Source organism: Antennarius striatus, chromosome 14 (genome assembly GCF_040054535.1).
Source record: "Antennarius striatus isolate MH-2024 chromosome 14, ASM4005453v1, whole genome shotgun sequence".
Taxonomy (NCBI): Eukaryota; Metazoa; Chordata; class Actinopteri; order Lophiiformes; family Antennariidae; genus Antennarius; species Antennarius striatus.
Genome location: NC_090789.1, coordinates 6,934,145 through 6,956,198, shown reverse-complemented (window position 1 = coordinate 6,956,198; position 22,054 = coordinate 6,934,145). Strand labels below are relative to the sequence as shown.

At 43.9% G+C, this 22,054-nt stretch overlaps 1 protein-coding gene across 2 annotated transcripts; it reads left to right on the top strand.

Annotated features, from left to right (window-relative positions):
- Positions 1-830: 830 nt before the first annotated feature.
- LOC137607642 (inactive phospholipase C-like protein 2) lies at positions 831-21,715 on the top strand. 2 transcript variants are annotated; one of them, XR_011038012.1, is made up of 13 exons: positions 831-1,215; positions 10,555-10,656; positions 10,823-10,972; positions 11,096-11,256; positions 11,796-12,264; positions 12,344-13,567; positions 14,208-14,457; positions 14,576-14,862; positions 15,707-15,910; positions 17,465-17,540; positions 20,456-20,565; positions 20,736-20,965; positions 21,060-21,715. XR_011038012.1 is itself a non-coding variant. In XM_068333545.1 (12 exons), the coding sequence occupies exons 1-12, from the start codon at positions 970-972 to the stop codon at positions 20,907-20,909; spliced, it is 3,453 nt and encodes a 1,150-aa protein (XP_068189646.1). In that variant the 5' UTR covers positions 831-969; the 3' UTR covers positions 20,910-21,715. The 2 variants fall into 2 exon arrangements, 1 of the variants encoding a protein (XP_068189646.1); XM_068333545.1 differs by having other exon boundaries at positions 20,736-21,715.
- Positions 21,716-22,054: the final 339 nt, after the last annotated feature.

Below are 22,054 nucleotides of genomic sequence, written 5' to 3'. Positions count from 1 at the left end.
CGTCTACACTTATAAGTCATTAAATCTGTAAATACATACATACATTATGTCCAGTGATCAAATCTGAACACAGAAGTTATAGAAATGTTTCATTCATTGAGGTATTGACTATCATGTGAACAGTTAAAAATATGTTCAGTGTGTTTCAGCCTGTCTACAGTCATGTGCGAGAGTAATTAATAATGGTTTAATTTACAATCTAAAGTAATTAATTTTTTAAAAAGTCATTAAATGAAAGGTTTTTAAATGGGGTTTTTTATGATTTCTGTAGGTCAGCTTCGAGATTCATCAAATTAAAATCTTTATCCACATATGGAAATCCTTTGAGTTTGACATGTTGGTTATTATAATCTTAAGAAGTGATGAATGAAGGTTTTAAACATCAAGGTTTACCATTGAGTCCAGAATGAAAGCTTAAATAAACCCATTTGCAATTCTAAGAGGTAAAAAACAACAACACACACACTCATAAATATGATCGAGCTGTCAAAATATTTCCCGATCTGGTAACACAAAAACTCCACCACACAGGTAAGCGCGACAGATGTGATTTTCTTTACTTGCACGCATAAAATATGAACCCACAGCAGGTTTACGTGTAAAAAAATCCCACTATGATGATCGACTGTGTGTCACAGTGTGAAGATTTTAAGATGCTGTGACGGCCGGGTGGGGAGGGGGGGATGAAGACGACGCGCTCCGAACGTCTGTTTCCTGAACGCAAGCGCACAACCAACCAGCTGTCTTAAGGAAATAATCGCGGAGGGTCGGGAGGTGTGTCGTTCAGCCCCATCCACCCCCCCCCCAACTCCTTCGGTGTGAGTGTATGTGTGAGACACCAGAAGAGAGAAGTTCAGGTTCGTCTGCTCCCTGACGCACGGTTCGATGGCCCGTCCCTGTCCGCGGGCAGCGCTGTTGCGTTCGGGGCGCAGCTGCTTCCAACAGAACTGAGGAATCACAAGTGTCACCATGGCTGAATTTGGTGAGAAGAAGAAGAACGCCGTCGGTCCATCTGTTACTGGCTGGAAAGCGTCGTCAGGAGCCGAAGTGAGTGTGGAGATGCACCGGGGGGACCCGCTGTCAAACGGTAAATGCAGCGGGTCAGGGAGCGCCAGGAGGGTGCAAAACCAATCCAGCTGTGAGTCCCCGACGCGGGAGAACGCGGGTTCGGACGCAGCCTCTCAAGCGATTCCCCGTCGTAGCAGTCTGATCAAGGTATGCATGTAAACGACCATCAACAGAATCCAGTGCAGACCTTAGCATAACCAATCCATGCAAACTGTTGCTTTTTATTACTTCTAATAAGGTGATAAAACAGGCTTTAAAATGTGCTTCATGTCAGCACCTCAGAAGGAGCTTGTGATGATCAAGCTTCTGCTGGAATGTTATGATGATGCCACTGAACATTAATACAGTCAAACCACAAGATCAGTGCTGAATGATGCACATGCTGCATATACATGATGACCTTAGTGTCGAAGCAGAATAATCAGTCACAGAAGCGTTGAAATTTGATGAGCAGAAGCAGCCTGTGCTCAAAGGAGCCGGCCAGGGCCTGGAGGATGGGTCTCTAAAGCATTAAAAGCCTCAGCCGTGACCGTGCAGGATTCTAAACCAGCATAGAAGCCCACTGCCTCGCTCTCCAGGACATGTGTTATGGATATGTGCAGGCTCATACCACAAAACTGCAGCTGGTTATGTCTCCTATTTGCACTCTATCAGCTGTGGAAAGGGTGGAACTAAGGAGAGAAACCACTTGCTGTCGGCTCACAATAAGAAATTGAATTCACTGTGTCCTCTGGGACGCTCATGAATAACCTTGTCCAGTTACTCCAACTGCTTACAGTGAGTTTACATTAATCTAATATGTGTAAACCTTGTGATGCAGACACGACATCTCAGAGTATATGATGGGTTTTTTTGGTTCTAAATCTTATTTATATCTTATCTGCTGACTTTCTGTTCCCGGTTTCAGCCTCAGGCCGTGTGGGAGGCCACGAATTGATCTCTAGTTGCTGCTTGCAAAGACACGATTATACTGTATGAACCTGAGCTTCATCCGCACGTGATTGGCTCACACTCAACAAGACAGGAAACCGGCCAGTTGGCCAATTTCCTGGCACAGTTCATGTTGCAATATTCCTATTAAGTCAAGAGCAGTTGGCGAGGTGATGTCCCTCTTGCTCTCTCGCTAGAATACACATACCTCCTTGCCCACACACAGGCCTGCTCTTGTCTGTCTTCTGCTGGGTTTTCAAAGTGCTGCCAGGCTGACACTGAGAGTTTAAAAAAAAAACCCAGTTTGCATCAGTGAGGTTCAGGCTCTTCATGCTGTGTCTGAAAAGGTGTTAAAGATCTTTTAGCTCTGCATGCAATCACCATGATGGATGCGTTAATATCTAGTGGGTAAAACTTCGCCCGTGTATGGCCTGAGTGTGTGCTCCCATCTGTTTGTATGTTCACTGGGCACATCTAATGCAATGATCCACAAACTGTGCTTGTGTTTGAAGCAGCTGAGGTGAGGATGGATGGAGTTCAGCCCAGGAATCAAGGAGTTATGAACCTATCTGTCGACGCAGCAGCGTGGATTGCTGTTTGATAAAGTGTGGATTGCACACCGTAGGCGTCTGGGTGGAATGCAGGCAGATAAACGGGAAACGTGACATTCCGGTTTGGTTTTAATGGAAGTTGGTCGATTGATGTCCAGTTTGTTCCTCTTTTCTCCTCAGATAAGGTCATAAGTGTACCCTTATTTGTATTCAATCAGTGTGTTGTTCATGCTGTGGTCTGACTGAGATGCAAAGTGAGGCTCCAACTCATTGTGTCTGTTTCAAGTTCATCTTGATGTAGATAACTGTCAGATAGTCTACTGTTTTAGTCTACTGCACTTGCACACACAAATGCACACACACAAACAAACAAACACATTGCTGTACAGCAAATATCTTCTGTCCAATTTTTTCATGCCAGTTTTAAACACGTTATCAATTACTTTTTTTACCTTTTGAGTTATCTACATTCTTTTATTGATTTTTTTAAATTTTTTAATTTTCTCTAAAGCTTATCGTAAGGAGGATTAAAGTTGGACATCTTGTCTGTGGCATGTATCCAAAACCATGTACCTTAGGCTGTCTTGATATATTATCTGCAGGAATTCCAGGGCCTTCAGGTGACTCCTGGTATGTAACCCTGTCCATAAACCAAGACTTAAAGATAGCTTGCAGGATCAAAATGAATCAAAATCTGATCGCTAAAGATTGTGAAGTTCACTAATTAACACGTCTATCTAGTTGGAACTGAACTGTAGAATGTGTGTGTAGCTGTTTCCAGTTATTATGCAAAGCTGAGATAGCCTTTTGGCTCCAGTGTCGTATCGCCATGACAGATATGAATGACAGTGGTAGCTAACTTCTTATCTGACTCTCTGTAAAGATAGCAAATATGCATTCACGAGTTTATTTGTGCTTTGGAGATGTCTGTGTGTGTTTTAGCCTGACGAAACAGGATTAGCCTGAGGCGCTAACACACAGCGGAGAAGTTGAGATATTTACTTCAGAACAGGCCTGAGCACCTCCTGCTATTCAAATTAGCAGCTTAACCTAAATTAGCATTTTGGTCCTCAACATACGAACAGATTTGGTTCTGAGAGGTTGTTTGTAAGTTGAATTGTTCACGAGTCCTTATTTATTAAATTTCGATCTGTAATCGCAATTGGAGGGCATTTAAGAAACCCTTAAAAGCACACAATGTCATGTTGCTGTACAATAAATCCAAATAAAAACATAATATCACATTAAAATATGTACATATAGCCCCGATGTCTACTCTTAAGCACCACTCACTATTCGAGTGATGCGTTTTGAATTCAAATCAGTCTGTGTACGGTAAACTTTACTCCTATAACTTAGTCCTTGAGGAAGATAAAGACATTTATTTTTTAATTTAGTTAGGGTAATAATAACATAAAATAAAGCAAAATACAAATGCGTTTAAATGGTCAGATTTTAAAGAGCCTTCAAATTGCCAAGTCTCTTTGCCGGTCCTGTGATGCATTCAGTCTTTAGATGCAACCTTCAAAGGATGCGTTCACTGAAACTGAGGCACGAATTCTGTCACTGGGTGTTAACTGACTCTCTCTACATATAAAGTACATGCTATGCATTTATAATATATCCCAAGCGACACATGTAAGCTATACATACACACACACATATAATGCCTGTTGTGTGAAAACGTTGTAACCACCTGTTCTGTTCCTCGCTCTGGCAGTAAACACATCTATGCTGTTTGTCAGCTGCATTAACGGTTTGCTGTCTAAGGTGATCTTTTTAAGTCCACCACGTTTAATTTCTCACGGTGTGTTTTAAATTGTGTGTATATGTGTGCCTGACAGTACACAGATCTTCAAAGGTTTGAGGCATAAAAGAGCATCTGCCGCTCGACGTGCCACGAGGTCTGAGCTGTCAAACTGAGCAGTTAAGTCGCTGTGAATGCTCACCATATTTCTTTAATGCATCATTCCTATAAAGTGTGCTGCAGATGGAATGGCATGAATGCAAAACGCTGTACTTTGGCTCATTTTACCCTAGGACACATAATCCACACCCAACACTCGTAGAGAGGCAGGTAGATTATTACGAGCCTGTGATTCATAGATGATGATGTATGAGACACCCGAAACAGGGTGGAGACTAACTATCCCTTTATAATTTTTTTAGTTTGTGTATTGGTTGTTTAGTCCTGAAAAATGTTCATATTAAAATTTCCAAGATTGTGACATGTCTACAAACACACAAACATATTTCCTGTTTTATTATCTTAATAATAAACCAGGAAACACACCTCTACACACACATATCTCTGCTGACAGTGCTGATACTAAAACCCTCAGCCATAGGAATACACTTTTCTTGCCTTGGAGCCCTTTGGGCAATTTCCATCATCCATTGCTTCTGACAGAAGCAATGGTTGAGCCCATGAGTGCATTCCATTTTTTTCTTACTGTAAGGAGATCATAAATTGTTTTATCATTGCAATCAGAGCAGAGCTACAGTGAATCCGTCCTGACATGTAGCTTTATTCAGAATCTTCAAACTACCCGTTTCATTGAGCCTGGAAACAAATTCTAGTAGCAGGATAACACTTCTTACCTTTATAGACACAGTAAAGTCATTTTAATGCCCATTAATGATCTCAAATCATGATTTGTATCTGGATACAGTTGTGTGATGCACCATGGCAGTGCAAAATAAATTTTAAAGAAAGTCTTGGATCTGACTAACAAATTAATCAACTCCCTCTAAGCACAAGAGCCACACAAATGTCAAACATATCAGAGGAACAAACAAGACATTTCATACAAGCTGCCAACTAATCAGCTTGTCTTCACCCCTCTGTCCTCTGACCCTTCGAGTATGGATGGAGGCGTGACCCCGAGCCCCTCCCCACAGGATGGAAATAAAGACAGAGTGATCGTAAATGACAGCAAAACACAGAACAGTCTAACACCGACCTGAAATGAAATGAGTGCACATAAACTAGAGGGACCTTCAGTGTTGCCAAGACCCAACAGTCCCTTTTAACTAAATTAAATCACAATCCCAATTTCAGCAAGACACGTGCCATCAAAATGGACGCGCTCAGTGTTCTGGAAAAGTTAAATTTTTAAAAATAATTTCCAACAGTCTATCCCGATTTTCTCTAAATTTGAATGCCTCTACTTGTCTTTACAAAAATCAGTCAAGTTTAGGCGCGGTTGAAAAATATACAAAGTCAATCAGATTCACTACACAAATAAGGACAAAAAAGAATTTTGGTTTCTTTCTTGCCGTATGCCTGGCCATTCAGTGAAATTTCATTAACTTTCATGTGGTAATCTATGCAAAATAAAAGAAAATAATGACGGTAATTATTATCAGATTTAGAGATACCTTAATCACCCCTAAAAGGATAATCATGTATGACTTAAAGACTTTTTTTTTTGCATATTCCATTCATGATCTTCCCAGTACACCACCTCCCAACCCACCTCCTGGTGGTATTGAACTCCAGGGTAAGAGGCCCTAGAATAAACAATTCCATTAGTCATCCATCATCTGTGGCCTTCACAGCATGCAAGGTCACAGGAAAGAGAGTCTGGCTTCACCTCTAGTTTTCACGTTTTTTATTTTGATGAACAACCATCATGTTTTCTGTCTTAATTAGCGGCTCAACCCAAAACCCACTGATGACCTCCAGCTTCCTTGATGCTGACCCTGAACTGTTGTATTCAATCTTTAATGGTCTTCCAGAGACGCTGTCCTCCAGAAGGCCATGTGTTCTTATGAGCAGGCTAAGGAAAGCACAAGGCATGCCGCTACCTGCAGATAAATACAGAGCGGGCTTTGTATCGGTACGCATGGAGACAGACTGTCATCTGCCAAAGTGCTTCTTTATTTATTATTCTACTTTTGATATTCTCGGTCATTTTCTCAAGTTCCAGCTTGAGATTGCAGATCATCTTTTGCATCCAATCTGTTCTGTCACCCCCCCCCCCATATAGCAGTTCCAGTTGTGTAATATTTAGAAATTTCAGGGTTATTTAACTACAGATATAGTCATCACCAATATTTTTTAAATATCCACTTCATATGAATGTGGTCACTTCTAGTGATTAACAGACAAGCGAATGATCTTCTGACTGTGAAATATTTCTTAAACATTATATCATTTTTACAGCTCAAATATTAATTATTTCAGGGTTGCGTTAACAATTTATTTCACAGTTGAAGAGCAATAAGTTTTCCAAAACCAAAAACAGAGCTATGAGTTAAATGAATACTGGATATAAGGCTTCATAGTTTAAGGCTCCGTAGAAAAAAGATGCCTAAATAACTTTTGGTGCCCCTTTTTAACCTAGATCATACATACGTACATGTTAGCATCACTAGAAATGCTACATTATAAGTTCATTCATTTATTTATCATAGGAATACATCGATCAGTTTTTCCAGCATTCAGGTTTTTAGCAGGTGGATGCAGCGTGACCTTGAATATCCAATAAGGTATACAAATATGACCCGGTTTGAAGGGGTCCCAGTGATTTCCTGCTGTTGAACTCACACACGTGAACATGATAATAATAAATGGTTCAAAATGAGGTGTCACACTGCAGTGACTTTCACATTTACTCATCACTACTGGATCAGGAATCCTCTCTTTCTGTCTGGCTTTCTTTCTTTCTCTCTTCTCTTTGTTGTCACTTCACTCGGCTGTAAGTGGAGCTGCAGGAAAACACTCGGTGACTGGCTGACAGCAGCTTCCTGTTTTGAAGCGCAGTGGTGGTTTTGGAGACTCATCTCACCCTCTGTGACAAAAAAAAAAAAAAAATAGGGCCTGTTTGACGAAGATATCACTCGTGCAGCGTACCTTAACAGAAATGAAGTAAAATGGGATGTCACCAGTAAATGGAGGCCAAACTTCTTTACATGTGGGCGTGTCATGGAGTGTGTTTATAGTTTATTCAAGATTCTTTTTTTTAATTTAAATCAATAGATTCACATTTAATTAACCTTCCTTCCATCTCTCTTAGTTTTAACTTGCTGGGATTATTCATGGATTATCAAATACTACAGTAACATTAGTATTGTGTGGCTTTGTGCTTGAAATCCCCTCTCTATCAGTAATGCATGTTGCCGTCTGACAGACACGTATGTGCATGACAACCTTCACACGAGACATAACTGAATCCAAATTGCTGAACAGGCCACTTGAACAACGCTGTTGCATCCCCCTGCGTCAAACGCCGCCCGAACCGTACCGTCTTTGATTAGATTGTAAAGGAAACCATCCATTGCCGCGGTATGAGTTCTAATCTGATGCTTGTCTAATCAAGGATGACATGTTTCTTAGTGTTTGTGGTGCGTGAACATCTGTGGGGATGCTGTTATTTATGTGGACTTTTCTAAGTTGGAAGCATGTGAGCAGCTGTTGGTGCTGATTCAGCCTCAGAGGGACCATTACTGCTAATACCGCACACACAGGGAGAGATATAGATTGAGACCAACATTAATCTCCGCTACCTGTCACCAAGCAGCACAAAAGGAAAGAGGACGGGGGGGGGGGGTTACTGATGAGAGGCCACCGAATGCTTCTGTGTGAGGCTGCATGCCTCTGTGTGATTTAAGATTTAAGTGTTAGGTTTTGGCTCTGAGTCTTATTCTGACTTGGTGAAGAAGTTTTGGGATCCCGTTGAGGCCGGCAGTAGCCAGCCCATCCAATCACCTACTTGGTGACTTAATGCATGTGGCTTTACCTACACTATATTCATTTAATTCATCCAAAGGGACTAACACTTGCTGCATTAAGTATCGATTTCTTTTAAGCCTCCAAAGGAGCCGAGTGTTGCATCTAGCAGTCCTGAAGGTAGCACAGTAATGTTACTATCAATTAGCGCTGCCCCAAAGATGTCCCTCTGGTTTGCCTCAGCTCCCCCCACCCCCCACTCCTCATACTGTCATCGACGTGACTGATGATGCTCTTGGTGTTCTCTAGCTACCCGTAACGTGCTTTCATTGCTGCATGGCTGCAAGATTGTCGCTGGAATTCTCATCACCACGGGTCACATGTTCCGTGTTCATCCCATGATGAATATATAACAAATAAAATGTCAGAATGCACATTATTAGATGATGTGAATCCACTTGGGGTTGAAGGGGGGACGTCACCAACACGTGTGACTGAATCAACCCACGCTGCAAAAGGTCAGCACACGACAGTAAGCATGTTCTATGGAAACCACTGCACAACAAGGAATACTCAGAACGCATCACCTCAATGCATGCTGGGAAAAACCACCCACCTGTTCCACCAGTACCGCAATTAAGTTGTGAGTTGATTTAGTTGCAGTTTCACTTTACAGCTTGCGTTTCCGGCCAACATCTCATGCATTAATAATTAGCTATAAGAAGATTTTCTCTGCAGATTCACCTCTCAGGTATAAATTGTGTATTCTTGTTTTAAAGCAAAGTTAGATTTGGAAGGCGTCTCTGAGGGGAGAGAAAAATTTGTAACGAGAACAGAAAATCAATTACCTCAACAACAAGTCAACGTTTTATTTTTGTCTGCCACCCAGCTGGTTTTTAGAAGCTAAAATTAACTGTCAGCTTGAATCTGTTCTTCCGTTTTATTTCAGCCGTTTTCAGATGAACAATTAAAGGGGGCTCTTAAAGGAACGGCCATCAACACCCCCCTTTCACTCCTTCTGCCATACCCCCAGGCACCAGGGGTATTTTTAGTGCCTTGTCTCCCTCCCTCCCTGACCACAGCGGCTCAGAAAAACTTGTCACCATTGGAAACACCTCTTCCTCCTAATGAGCCAATTTTGAGGATTTGTGATGATTCTGCGCCCCCTTCCTCCCAGAAACACACACACACACACACACACACACACACACAAACACACACACACACACACACACACCCTCTGAGGAAAACCTTTTCATCCACTGTAAATTATGCTTCCCTTCTATCACATGTTCATTCATATTCTTTCGATGAGACACGTCTGAAGTCCTTTTTTCTTTTCCATGCTTTGTTTTTCCCTTTCATATCAACGCTTCTTTCAGATGAAGTGTTCCCTCCTTTCTTCTCATTAACAACCCGGGGTTTACTTATGCATGGATGAAATGCTTTTAATTAATCTGCCACTGATTAAAATTGCACACATCCCATGTCATTATAAAGATTCTGATCAACCTATTATGTAGTTTAGCTGGTTTTAAGCAAAAAAAAAAAGAAAGAAAGAAAATGTGTCCTGGTCATGGATTCTAAATGGTGGGGAGGATTGTATTTAATGTCTTTTCTTTATTTGAGGAAATATTTGAGGACAATATTTGATCTGATAATTTCTAGATCAATCAATTCAGAAAACAAATGATTAATTGTCAATAAGGTAATTGTTAGTATCAGCCCCCAGTCAGGAATAATTCGAGTACTTAGTACAATTATGTCATCCTGCTTATCCTGCTTTAAATTAGCTTTAGTGAAGTCTTTGATTAAATTTGTCCAGACTCTAAGACGTCCATAATCAAATAGCTTTGCCTACGTACCTGCTTTTTATCTGTTAGTGTAAGGATCTCTGTGGGGGTGACATCCGATCAGTCAATAGATCAGATGGATGGGCTGTAATGGTGAGCTTAGATAAACTGATTGGGTCTGCTGGTGTCATTGTGGAGGAGCAGAATTAGAATGCTGCAGCCGGCTGCCTCTGTCCATTCAGGTATGATTAATGGTGTAATTGCAGAGGCCAAGGGCGAGCTAAGGCTTTCAGCATCGGGAAAAACAATAACAGATTGGGCTGAGGAGGCTTTAGACCAAATAATCTGAGTTCATGTATGGTTACATAAGCTGCTATGCCTTTTAATCCTTTCAGATCCATTCCGGAATAGAAAAATGTTTGTCATGCCTGAGCAAAGAATTGTCCTCAAAGAGAATCACTGTGCTTCTGTCTCTTTTTTCGACTCTTATATTAATACATGTCATCCTTTCATCACCGCCTTCCTCCTTTCTCATCAGGATGGGTCACGTGCCGGTCGCGACAGGAAAAAAACTGTGTCCTTCAGCAGCAGCCTAACAGAGAAGAAGATCAGCAGCGCTGCAGACTGTATCCACTCCATGGTGGGTCAGCAGCTGTGACCCTTTACGTAAAATACCTTTGCATGAAATGTTTTTGGAGTTTTTTGTTCGGTAACGGGCTTCAGAGCCGGTCAGACGCATAACAGAGCAGAGAACAGAACAGAGTCTGCATCGAAAGTCATGATTTCCATTCTTTTCTGGCTTCCAGGTTGAGGGGAGTGAGTTGAAGAAAATCCGAACGAACTCACGTATTTACCAGCGTTACTACCTGTTAGACACAGGCCTCCAGGCTCTGTGTTGGGAGCCGTCCAAGAAGGAGTCAGACAAAGCCCGGATCGCTCTCGCCTCCATACGAGAGGTCAGAAAAATCCGTTTAAAACCGATCCTTCAAATATCAGCATTTATTTTTTCAAAGCATTTGTTTTTTTTTTGTGTGGTTTTTTTGGTATCTCATTTAAGTTCTCATGCTCCCATATTTTAGGTACGAACAGGTCGTAACACAGAAAATTTCCGCACCAGTGGAGTTTATGAGCAGATTTCAGAAGACTGTGCGTTCTCCATCATCTATGGTGAGATGTACGAAAGCCTGGATCTGGTGGCTAATTCTGCTGAGGTGGCCAACATTTGGGTGACCGGCCTAAGGTACGACACAGCAAAGAACGTTTGAAACCTTTGGTTGTGGAAAAACATCACACTCCAGTTCTGTGTTGTGTCCTTACTAAGTTTAAAACAAGAATATTCAAATTAGACTGAATTATATCCACATTAGTTAATGAGATCTGTTGGAGGCATACTGACAAAGTTCCATGTCTTCCTGTCTGTTACATATTTGATGTTACCAACACACCTTAGGTCGTCTGTTTGGTTTAATTTTGAGTTTAAGAAAATTCTAAGTTTAATTAACCAGCTTTTTAGGTTGAAAACATGTGAAGATTACCCTGTGGGAGGAACAAATACGACCACACTTCATGCAAACAACTGAGTCAAGATATAAGACATTGCCCTGAGTGACATATAAATTTATAGAGAGTACCGTTTGTAAATTCTGGAGAGTAATGACATCCTAGTGAGCCGTCTGTTTGTACAGTCCTTTGAGGGCTGCAGTGAATGGCCGGGATTTCACTTTGAACTGATTTTAATGCTGCTGCCTTTTACTCATAACCCCCACCCCCGACCCCCAGGTATCTGATGCAGTATGGGAAACACGCCCTGGACATGCTGGCTAGCAGTCACGACAGTCTCCGTCTCGTCTGGTTGGAGCAGTTGTTCTCGTCCGCCGCCGAATCGGACAGACTTGAAGACGTCGAAGAAGGGATCCGCTTACAGTTGGCTATTAAGTTGATCCAGAGAGTCAACCCGGGGGTGAGCAGCGGCAAAGTGGAGCAGAGGTTCCGGGAGCTTCAAAGAGTCAGGGAGAGGTTGTGCGGTCTCGCTCTCGACGAGGGATCTGGATTTAAAGATCACAGCGATGGCAAAAGACCGGCGATCAGAAACGAGCGCGTCACCAAGGAAGAGTTCATCGAGGTTTTTCATCACTTTTGCACACGTCCAGAGATCTACTTCCTGTTGGTGCAGTTCTCTAGTAACAAGGAGTTCCTGGACACCAAAGATCTGATGAGGTTTCTTGAGGCTGAGCAAGGCATGGCTCACGTGAGTAGTGGAAATGAATCTCAGCTGTCTAATTTTGGGCTTCATCTCTTAATTCCTTTTTCTCGCCGTGTCCTCCAAGGTGAGCGAGGAGACCAGCCTGAAGCTCATCCGGTCCCACGAGCCGTCTGAGGAAGGCCAGCAGCAGGGGTACCTATCGCTGGACGGCTTCACCAGCTACCTCACTTCGCCAGAGTGCCATCTGTTTGACGGGGAGCACCACTCCGTCTGCCAGGACATGTCTCAGCCTTTGTCCCACTACTACATCAACTCCTCCCACAACACCTACCTCATCGAGGACCAGTTCCGAGGTCCGGCTGACATTTCGGGCTACATCCGTGCCCTGAGGATGGGTTGTCGATGCGTTGAGGTGGATGTTTGCGACGGCCCTGAGGAGGAGCCCATTGTGTGCACCGGACACAGTTCATCCCCACCACTGCCTTTGCGCTCTGTGTTGGAGGCAATTGGAAAGTTTGCATTTGTGGCATCAGACTATCCTTTACTTGTATGTATTGAAAACCACTGTTCACAACATCAGCAGAAAGTGATGCTCCAACATCTGGTGGGGACACTGGGGGACAGGTTATACACAAGTACCCCAGAGGAAGGGGAGTCATATCTGCCATCGCCCCATGCCCTAAAACATAGAATTCTACTGAAGGGTAAAAAGCTGGGGCCAGATTGTGATGGGGAAGACGGGGAAGTAAGCGAGGAAGATGAAGGGGCGGAGATGTGTCAAAGGTTGAAAGCCGCCAACAGTGGTGGCGCAACTTCTGGAGAAAACGATAAGGAAGCAGCGCAAAAAAATGTCTCGTTGACATCCGTCAGTCAGTCAAATTCTCTCCCTCCTCCTCCCAAACGTTTCCGACTTCTGAAGGAGCTGTCTGACCTGGTCGCTCTCTGCCGCTCGGTCCGCTTCATCGACTTTCCAAACTCATCCGAAAAACAAAAATCCTGGGAAATCTGTTCCTTTAACGAACCTCTGGCCTTACGTCTCGCTAGCGAGAACCCCGGCGACTTCGTCAACCACAACAAGCACTTCCTGTCGAGGGTGTACCCCAATCCGATGCGTATTGACTCCAGCAACATGAACCCTCAGGACCTGTGGAAGTGCGGTTGCCAGATTGTGTCTATGAATTTCCAGACTGCAGGACTGATGATGGATTTGAACACAGCGTGGTTCAGTCAGAATGGGAGCTGCGGTTATGTCCTGCGGCCAGCCATCATGCGCCAGGAGGTGTCTTATTTCAGCGCCGACACCAGAGACACGGTGCCTGGTGTGTCTCCACAGCTGCTCCACGTGAAGGTGTATTAGATGAATGTGTAGACCACAAGAAATACCTCCAGCGTGTAGGATTTAGAGGGATCTAGTGGCAGAGCAGCATTGTGTTCTAAAATGAGCCTTTCATAACCTTATGGGGAGTGTTCCTTTTCTTGGAGTCTGCCATGTTTCTTTTGGAACCCAGAATGAACCCAGCTGGTGCTTTAGAGGGCTGCTATTGGTTCTCTGGTTCACTTAGACTATTCCAAGTGCACCAAGGGGGGAGGCAAAGGGCGTTCAGTTGGTCGCAGTCTGCAGCCTCACCAATAGATGCCACTAACTCCTCCACTCTGGACCTTAAAAAAAACAATTCGATTATGTTTCTGGTCTTCATCCGTAGCTTGTCTATTGCTCTCTAGCTAAAAAGAAGTTGGGTTGACCCAAATTATTTTAAAAGGGACAATCAAGATAGTGCTTTTCAGTTTTACCTCCAAATAAAGTTGTTTTTATAGTATGGCTAAAGTTGGTTTATTATCAGCAATATGTCAGGAGAGAACAATGGCCATAACTGATAAAGTTAAGCTACAAAGAACAAGACAGAAGTCCTTTACTGCAGTAATTCTCTAAATGGATATTTTTAAAAACCAACATTGAGTGACTTACAGTTTATTGATATTTCTTCCAGGTGATTAGCGGCCAAAACCTGCCAAAGCCGAGGGGGTCGGGGGCCAAAGGAGATGTGGTGGACCCCTACGTGTATGTTGAGATCCACGGTATCCCAGCCGACTGCACGGAGCGGCGCACCAGGACGGTGACCGAGAACGGGGACAACCCCGTCTTCGACGAGAGCTTCGAGTTTCAGATCAACCTGCCGGAGCTCGCCATGGTTCGCTTCGTGGTGCTGGATGATGACTTCATAGGAGATGAGTTCATAGGTCGGTGTCAGGGTCAGAGGTCGGAAAACTTATCACAGATTTTGTAGTTTGACTTTGTAAAAGTTTCAGATTTCTCTAAAAGACGCTGAAATGAAACGTGATCCGTCTCCCTCCACAGGCCAGTACACGATTCCTCTGGAGTGTCTTCAGCCGGGGTACCGACACGTACCACTGCAGTCTTTGACAGGGGAGGAACTTCCCTACGCCAAGCTGTTCGTCCACGTGGCCCTCACCAATCGGAGAGGTGGGGGAAAGCCTCACAAGAGAGGGCTGTCCGTCCGAAAGGCCCGCAAGGGCAGGGACTACACGGCTCTGAGGGACCTGGGGGTCCGGGCCGTGGATGATGTTTTCAAGACGGCGGCTCCCGTGTTGAGAGAAGCCACTGACCTGAGAGAAAACATGCAGGTGTGGAAGATTGAAGATTTCTTATATCTCTTCTTTTTTAAAACATTTATTTTTACATCCTTTAGCTCATATTAAAGATATTTTCTCTGCTTTGATTTAACGATGACCATTTCTAAATACTTGAATAATTTAACACAGTTTGAGTACACGATCATAATTATCAGATTAAAAACAAGATTAGTCCGCTGACTAAAAATTAATGAACTGTAATTCTTACAACTCAGCAAAACAGATTCTAAACATGGATGACTTAATCGAGACTGGTAATGAATCAATGAACTGAAATTATTTCACCAGGAGGAAGTAAATCTGAACTTAGACACCTTAAAGACACGTTTTCTTGATCATTATCGAAGCATTGAACAAAAAGAAGAATGAACTCTCTGAAACTGTTTAGAGCTGATCTAACCTTTAGAAACCAGGTGGAGGTTTAGTCCCCGGTTGCTCGTGTCTCCGGGATCAACGCCACGGCAACAGTTTGTTTAATCGATTGAATGAGACCGTTGACATCTACTTCTCTTCATCTGTTTCATTTCAATCTGAAACACTGCAGATTTACAGCTGCAGCAGAGAGCTGCAGGAGAGCAAATCAATAGTCAAAGGGAAAGACAAATAGCTCTTGGTGGGGTGGCTTTTCATTATTTTGTGTGTGTGTGTGTGTGTGTGCGTGTGTGTGAAAGCAAATCTAGGGGGAGACAGAGCAGGGAAGCAATGTGACAGATGTTATGTTTAATTCATTTTGACATTCTCTCTTCTGTTTTCCATTCGAATCAGGAAGTCAAACAGGAATCTGAACCTTTTATTTTGTCGTTGTTGAAGCTTTTCTGTTTCTTTTGTCAAACAGAACTCTGTGGCGCTGTTCAAGGAGCTGTGCGGGGTGTCGGTGGTCGCTAACCTCATGCAGTGTGTGCTAGCTCTCTGCTCCAGAGTGTCGGGGCCAGACGGGTCGCCTTTACTACTCTTTGACCTCCGCGACCACTACCCCATCTTGGAGCCACAGGGGCCCCTGCCCGACGTTCTACGCCGGGTCGTCTCCTCGTATGAAATGGTGAGGGGGAGGAAGAGGGTCGACGGTAAAATGGTTTTTGGTGTTTCACCAGAGAAAGGACAGAACAAGGCTCACGTCTCTGAAATATACTGAAAGGAAGGAAAGGAGCAAACAAAAGCAGCAGCGATTACAAATCAACCGACCCGAGCCATCTCCTGTCTGCTTGACCTTACAATGGGACCCCCCCTTTCTCCACACACACACACACACACACACACGCACACACACACAGATCAACATTTCCTGCTTAACTGCTATGCTCACAATCACGATGTGACCTCTCATTTGTTAGGAAATAGATGACATTCCATTTGGAACAAACCGCATCAACACTTCGGCCCGGATCCAGTGTGTGTTCGCTTTAAATGAGCTGCAGACGTTGTTCCATCAAGGAGAAAGTTATTTCATCGGTTTAATTCCTGCAAATCCAGCTGGAGAAAACAAAAACAAAAAACTCTTCAGTGGAAAACAAATAGAAAAATAAGAAGAGATAAAGTTGGAGAGGGAAAACATTTGGTGGGGGGCAGAACGGTTAAATGATTTGTGAGTCGGCTCATAGACCAGTCGATAGGGTGGGATAAATCAGTCGGAGTGGCTTTACCTGTCATGAGTGGAGTGATGCATTGTCAGACTATCTGTCCAGCATCTTTCCATTTTATCTACCCATCTCTCTCAACTGGAGCTCCCCCCCACTCTCCACTTTTGATTGTGCTGTGGAGTGGTTAACCCACCTTGCAATATCCAAGTGGTTGCAGCTGCAAACAGCACCGCACTTATTTTTGCCACCTGTCCGACGGCTGCAATCCATCTTTAACAGAAGCATCGCTCAAAGCGGAGTGTATCAGGTTTCACGTTTAGACATTCCCCCCCAGGATTCTGTCGACTGACAGACGGTGAGGGAGGGGGACGCTCAGAGAGAGGTCGTGATGGAGTAAATAAAGCTGTTTCTAGTCTTATTAAGTTATGATGAAGGCTTTGGTGTAAAGACCGTGACGCTTTAATTTAACCGTGGTTGTTTGTCATTGCCAGCTGCGTAAACCTCTTACTGTCTTTTTGCACACAAGTGTGTGTGTGTGTGTGTGTGTGTGTGTGTGTGTGTGTGTGTGTTTGCGCATGCAGTATTCGATGCCTCTTGTCTTTAGCTGAGCAGATCTGAATTGAAAGCCATTAACATTCATCTGAATGTCGTTGGCTTAGTTGATTTCGCACCTCGATCCCGATGCCTGGAGGAAAGCAACAGACTTATGTAATGAGGAGTGTGCGTGTGTGTGTGTGTGTGTATGTGTGTGTGAGTCTGGTTGAAGGTGTTTACAGTAGGGGCGTGTACCGGCACAGGATCTGTGGTTTGAGGAGCGGAAGCTACTTGTCATCCCTGTGTGCATAATTTAATTGCCGATACGTGTTATTTTGCCACAGACAATAAACCGACCTGTTGTGAATAATTGTGTGAATAATGTGATTCATGCACAAATGAGCAAAAGATAGAAAAATGACTTCCTATGCTGCACCACAGCTGTATGTGTTTTATGCTAATAAATGTTTCCCTGCTTCCAGATGGTCCAGGCTAGCAAAGCGGTGATGGAGCATTCTGGTGCAACATACAAGAGGATCCTGCATGTACAGACAATCGGTATGTAGTGTGTGTGAGTGTGTGTAATGCATAGAAAGCAGGCTATGATCATGCTCATGTAACACTAATGAAAACCCCCACACAGTCTCTACAGCTGTGTGGCAGACGGCTGTTTTCCTTTCCCTTTTTCCTCCTCACATCTAAATGGTAGATGCAGTGCCTACCTCTCCTCGTCCTTTATCCCTTTCCTTTCCTTTCCTTTCCTTTCCTTTCCTTTCCTTTCCTTTCCTTTCCTTTCCTTTCCTTTCCTTTCCATCTCTATGTTTTGGGTGGAGTGGGTTTAAATTGACTCATCCCCATCATCAATCACCTGTCAAGTCACATCAGATCATCCTCGGTCACGTCTGTGGTCTTTGACAGATGTTGGTTTATTTCATCCAGACCCTAGAGGGTCATCTGACTTTAGTTGTCTGGCTTATTGTCATAGTGACCAAAAAAAAAAAGAAAAGAAAAAACATCCGCAAACACACGCCCTTCACCACTTCCTGTTACTGATTCAGTCGTCAACTGTCACCCAGAAGACGGTATGATTGACATCTGGAAGCTTGAGTCGCTGACATGGAGCAAAAGTTGATCACGTTACCATTCTGCAGATTCTGGACTGAGATATCTTTCCACATTTAAAGACAGAAATAACTTTTGAAGCATGCACAGAGTTTTCTATGTTGAAATGCTAATTTGAGGGAAGTGTGACAAATAAGAGGACACGAAGGGGGAGAAATTAAAGATCATTGGCTGAGTGTCGGTTTTCTGGGGCCACAGCTCCACTCTGATCTGGGACACATCCTTTGCTTTTGCAGCTTGCAGCGCAGCCGAGTTTAACTGCTTTATGGTGTATCTCAGATATTTGATTCCATGTGTGACTATTCGTATCACTACTGGTAAGTAGCGTGAGATGGCTTAGCCTCGTACACAGCAGGATGACCATCTGATAAAGAGTTACAGCAGAGTCTGAAAGCCTTTTTTATGAATAAAGCTCTTCTTGCGTGTAAAGATGGCAATCAGGTGATCTCAGTCCTGAAGAAAGGGGGAGTGTGTGTGTGCAGCGAGAAGGTAAACAGGTCATTTAGAGGGAGCCATGGGCTGGGTGGTGGCAGAGATGGACGTCTGGAAGATACATCAGAGCCGAGAGATGAAATATAGAGGGAGAAGAAAGCCGTGGGATGATGGATGGCAGAGATGGATCGCCGCAGGGAGAGAGAAGAGAGTGAGCGGACGGTTCATCCAAATAAGAAAAAACGCACATCTAGCAATTCAGATCATTCTGGGTTCGTTTGGCCTCTGGCGACGAGTCATTTTCTTCTGTCTGGTTCATCTCTGACCACATCCAACTCCACTGATAATAGATGTTTCGCACACGACATGGTAGAAGACGGAAGTCACAGCGGTTACACCCAGTGAACGACAGTGTTCCAGTTCAGCTTGAAAACCACATCTGAAATGGGAAAAAAGTTGTTTAAGAAATCGATGGCACGATTCAGGGAAGACGGGCCATCAGGATCTGATGAAGATAAAAACGAATGATTTGCGAGAATCGACAAAAGACACCCGTTCTCCCAATCCAAACTCGTAGAAACAACAAAACCGCTCATCATTTTCTTTCCCATCATTCCAGTTCACACAGAGGTCTGCTGTGTTCTGCTTGGCTGAACCTGGAGGTTATTTTGGCTTGTGGGTCAGGACCTTGTTTCTGTGCTGTGTTTATCTGTGTGTGTACACACACACACACACACACACACACACACACACACACACACACACACACACACACACACACACACACACACACAGGTCCAGTATTGGCATGGAAATAATGTTCTCTCCACTGGCTTCACTTGGTTTCACAGGAAAATAGACACACACTCCCTCTACATCGGCAAGTAGGCTTTGAGTTGCCTAGCAACGGGGCTATAAAGGTTATTATTCAGGCAACTTCTGTAGGTGTGCATGAATGAGGAGCAGCGATAACGTACGTGTGTGCAGGTGTTCATCCATCGCTGAGGACGCTCGGTGGCAGAGAGAGACGGGGTGTGTGTGTGTGTGTGTGTGTGTGTGTGTGTGTGTGTGTGTGTGTGTGTGTGTGTGTGTGAGGAATTTTGAAACGGCGTCGCCATCCGACCCGTTTGCCTCCTCTCAGTATGTTTGTGCATGTGGTCCACAGTCTGGCACGTCTGGGCTCTCGTCAGCGCCTCACAGTGATGTTTGCCTCGTGTTAACCCACTTCCGGGTTTCCATGGTAACAGTGGGACAGTGGCCCTGGGGTGGCCAGAGAAAGGCAGATACACACATTGCACACGCACACACACGCTGAGTAGCCAATGGCCTGATTGCCCCACCCACCCACCCATCTGTATCTTCCATCATCTTCCTCTCATCAATCTATCTTCTGTGTTTTAATTCACTTACAGTTTCTTCTTAGTTACTGACATTTTTTTTATTTTTTATTAGCTGAATGCTAACGTCACCTCCGTGCTAACAAACGCAAAACAGCCACAGGAAGCTGCTGCCTCAAACACGACACACACCTCTTGTGCACCTCCTCTTCATGGTGACAGTTGTTTAAAAATGGGGGGCAGGGGTTCGAGATGTGCGGCCTCTGATTCATGAACACAGACATTGATCCTCTCTCGCTTTCTAACTCAGAAAAACAACACTAAATTTATTTTTTGAAAGAGTATTTGTAAAAACGTTTGTTCAATCCAATCCAACAGGTTTTTTTTTAGTTACTTTCTGAGATCAGAACTGCGTTTGCACGGCGGGAAACACAGCTGCTATCATAAAATAGGCCCACCTCTCGTGTGGATGGTTGCTCATGTATGCACATGAAACAGGTTTGATCAATTTTCATCGGCGTTCAGACATGTTAGATGGTGAATTCTGTTGAAACGCACCTCTCATCTCTTTTTTGGCTCTAGCCATGGAGTTTCACGAGAACCTGCAGAGTCTGGCGACGAAGGAGGGGCTGAAAGGTCGGAAGGTCACTCGGGCGCTGGAGAGTTTCAGCTGGAACATCACCATCCTCAAGGTCGGGAAGCCGCTCACACACTAGTACGCTCACAAAAACCCCAGAGGCCCCAAGTTATCAGAGCATGTTGTGGCCCCTGGTTAGTTACTCATCTATTTTTTTGTTCTCTTTCTACCCGTCTGCCCTCATCTCTTCATCCTACCCTGTACTTCCAACTTTTTGCCTCTCAGGGTCAGGCTGACCTGCTGAAACACGCCAAAGACGAGGTCCAGGAGAACATGAAGCAGGTCCACGACGCCGCTCTGACTGGAAACCTCGCCAACAAGAGAACGGTCCGCTCTCTAACGCGACGAGGTCCGGATGACAAACCCACCGCCAGCGGCAGAGGCCCCTCCGTGAAGTGATGACATCATCGACCAGTGGATTTTCGGTGATGAATGTCGGTGGATTTAAAGCCAAGGTTCAGTTTAATCTGTAAATACAGCAACTGTCTGTTAAGAGCTTTTTATGTGCAATCTATCTCGATGAGGGGAGTCATTTTTTTTCTGATGCAGTCTAGGATGATTTACAGCCACGCCACGACATTCAAGACTCTCTGAAGACTTCTGAATTACTGCCACCTCCACACCCAGAGAACAGCGTCTGCTTCACAAAACTCTGGTCAAGCAATATTTAATAGATCTCTAAGCAAGATCGGACTGGGATGTGTGTTAGCAACGAGCAGGAATCTGTGGATGTTTTCAGTTTTGTAAGTGTTGTGTATCTTATGTCACTCCCCATTAAACATTTGTAGGTCCTGCTTGTGGTCGTGTTGCCATTAAAATCCCCTCCAAGTGTTGTCGTCTCCAGTAATGACGTTATATTTTTGTATTTTCCTGACGCATTTGTATTCATTTCAACCACCGCTAGCCACCATAACCATCGACTCCACGTGGAAAACGTCTGCTTCCAGTCAACAAATAGTTTAAGTCGGAAGTTCTAGGATTGTGCGCAAAACACTGTACAGTATTTTGATAAGTATTTCTATCTCTTTGCTGTAAAAGATATTTTCTATAAGTTATTGATCCTGAGTGAACACATTCCAGATTCTATTGATGCAGTGGCTTTGATCTGTTCAGCTTGGAAAAAGGATGTAGTTTATAATTACCTTCCTTCACAGCCGGCTTGGAAATAAAGTAGTTTTTAAATGACTGTTCCTCCTCTGTGTGTGTGTGTGTGTTATTTTGCTTCAAGGGCTTTACTTTGACAAGCATTCGTTTGTACTGACGTGAAGCACAGGTTTTGCACTCATCCAGACTCGTGGGAAACAGATCTCTGTGGCCTAAAGCCTGAGGCCTCCATCAGCTTCCATTTATAGCCTCCACCTCCAGCAGGACCGACAAAATGATTGTGGTTCACGTGCAAAACTGAGATGAAACTTTAAAAAAAAACAAAAAAAAACAACCCCAATCCATTTCATTGTGGTTCTGGAGAGCTCAATCTTATCAGGTGATCTTTAACAGAAGCGTGTGCAGCTGTAGATTTGAGTTTCCACTCTTACCCACAATAT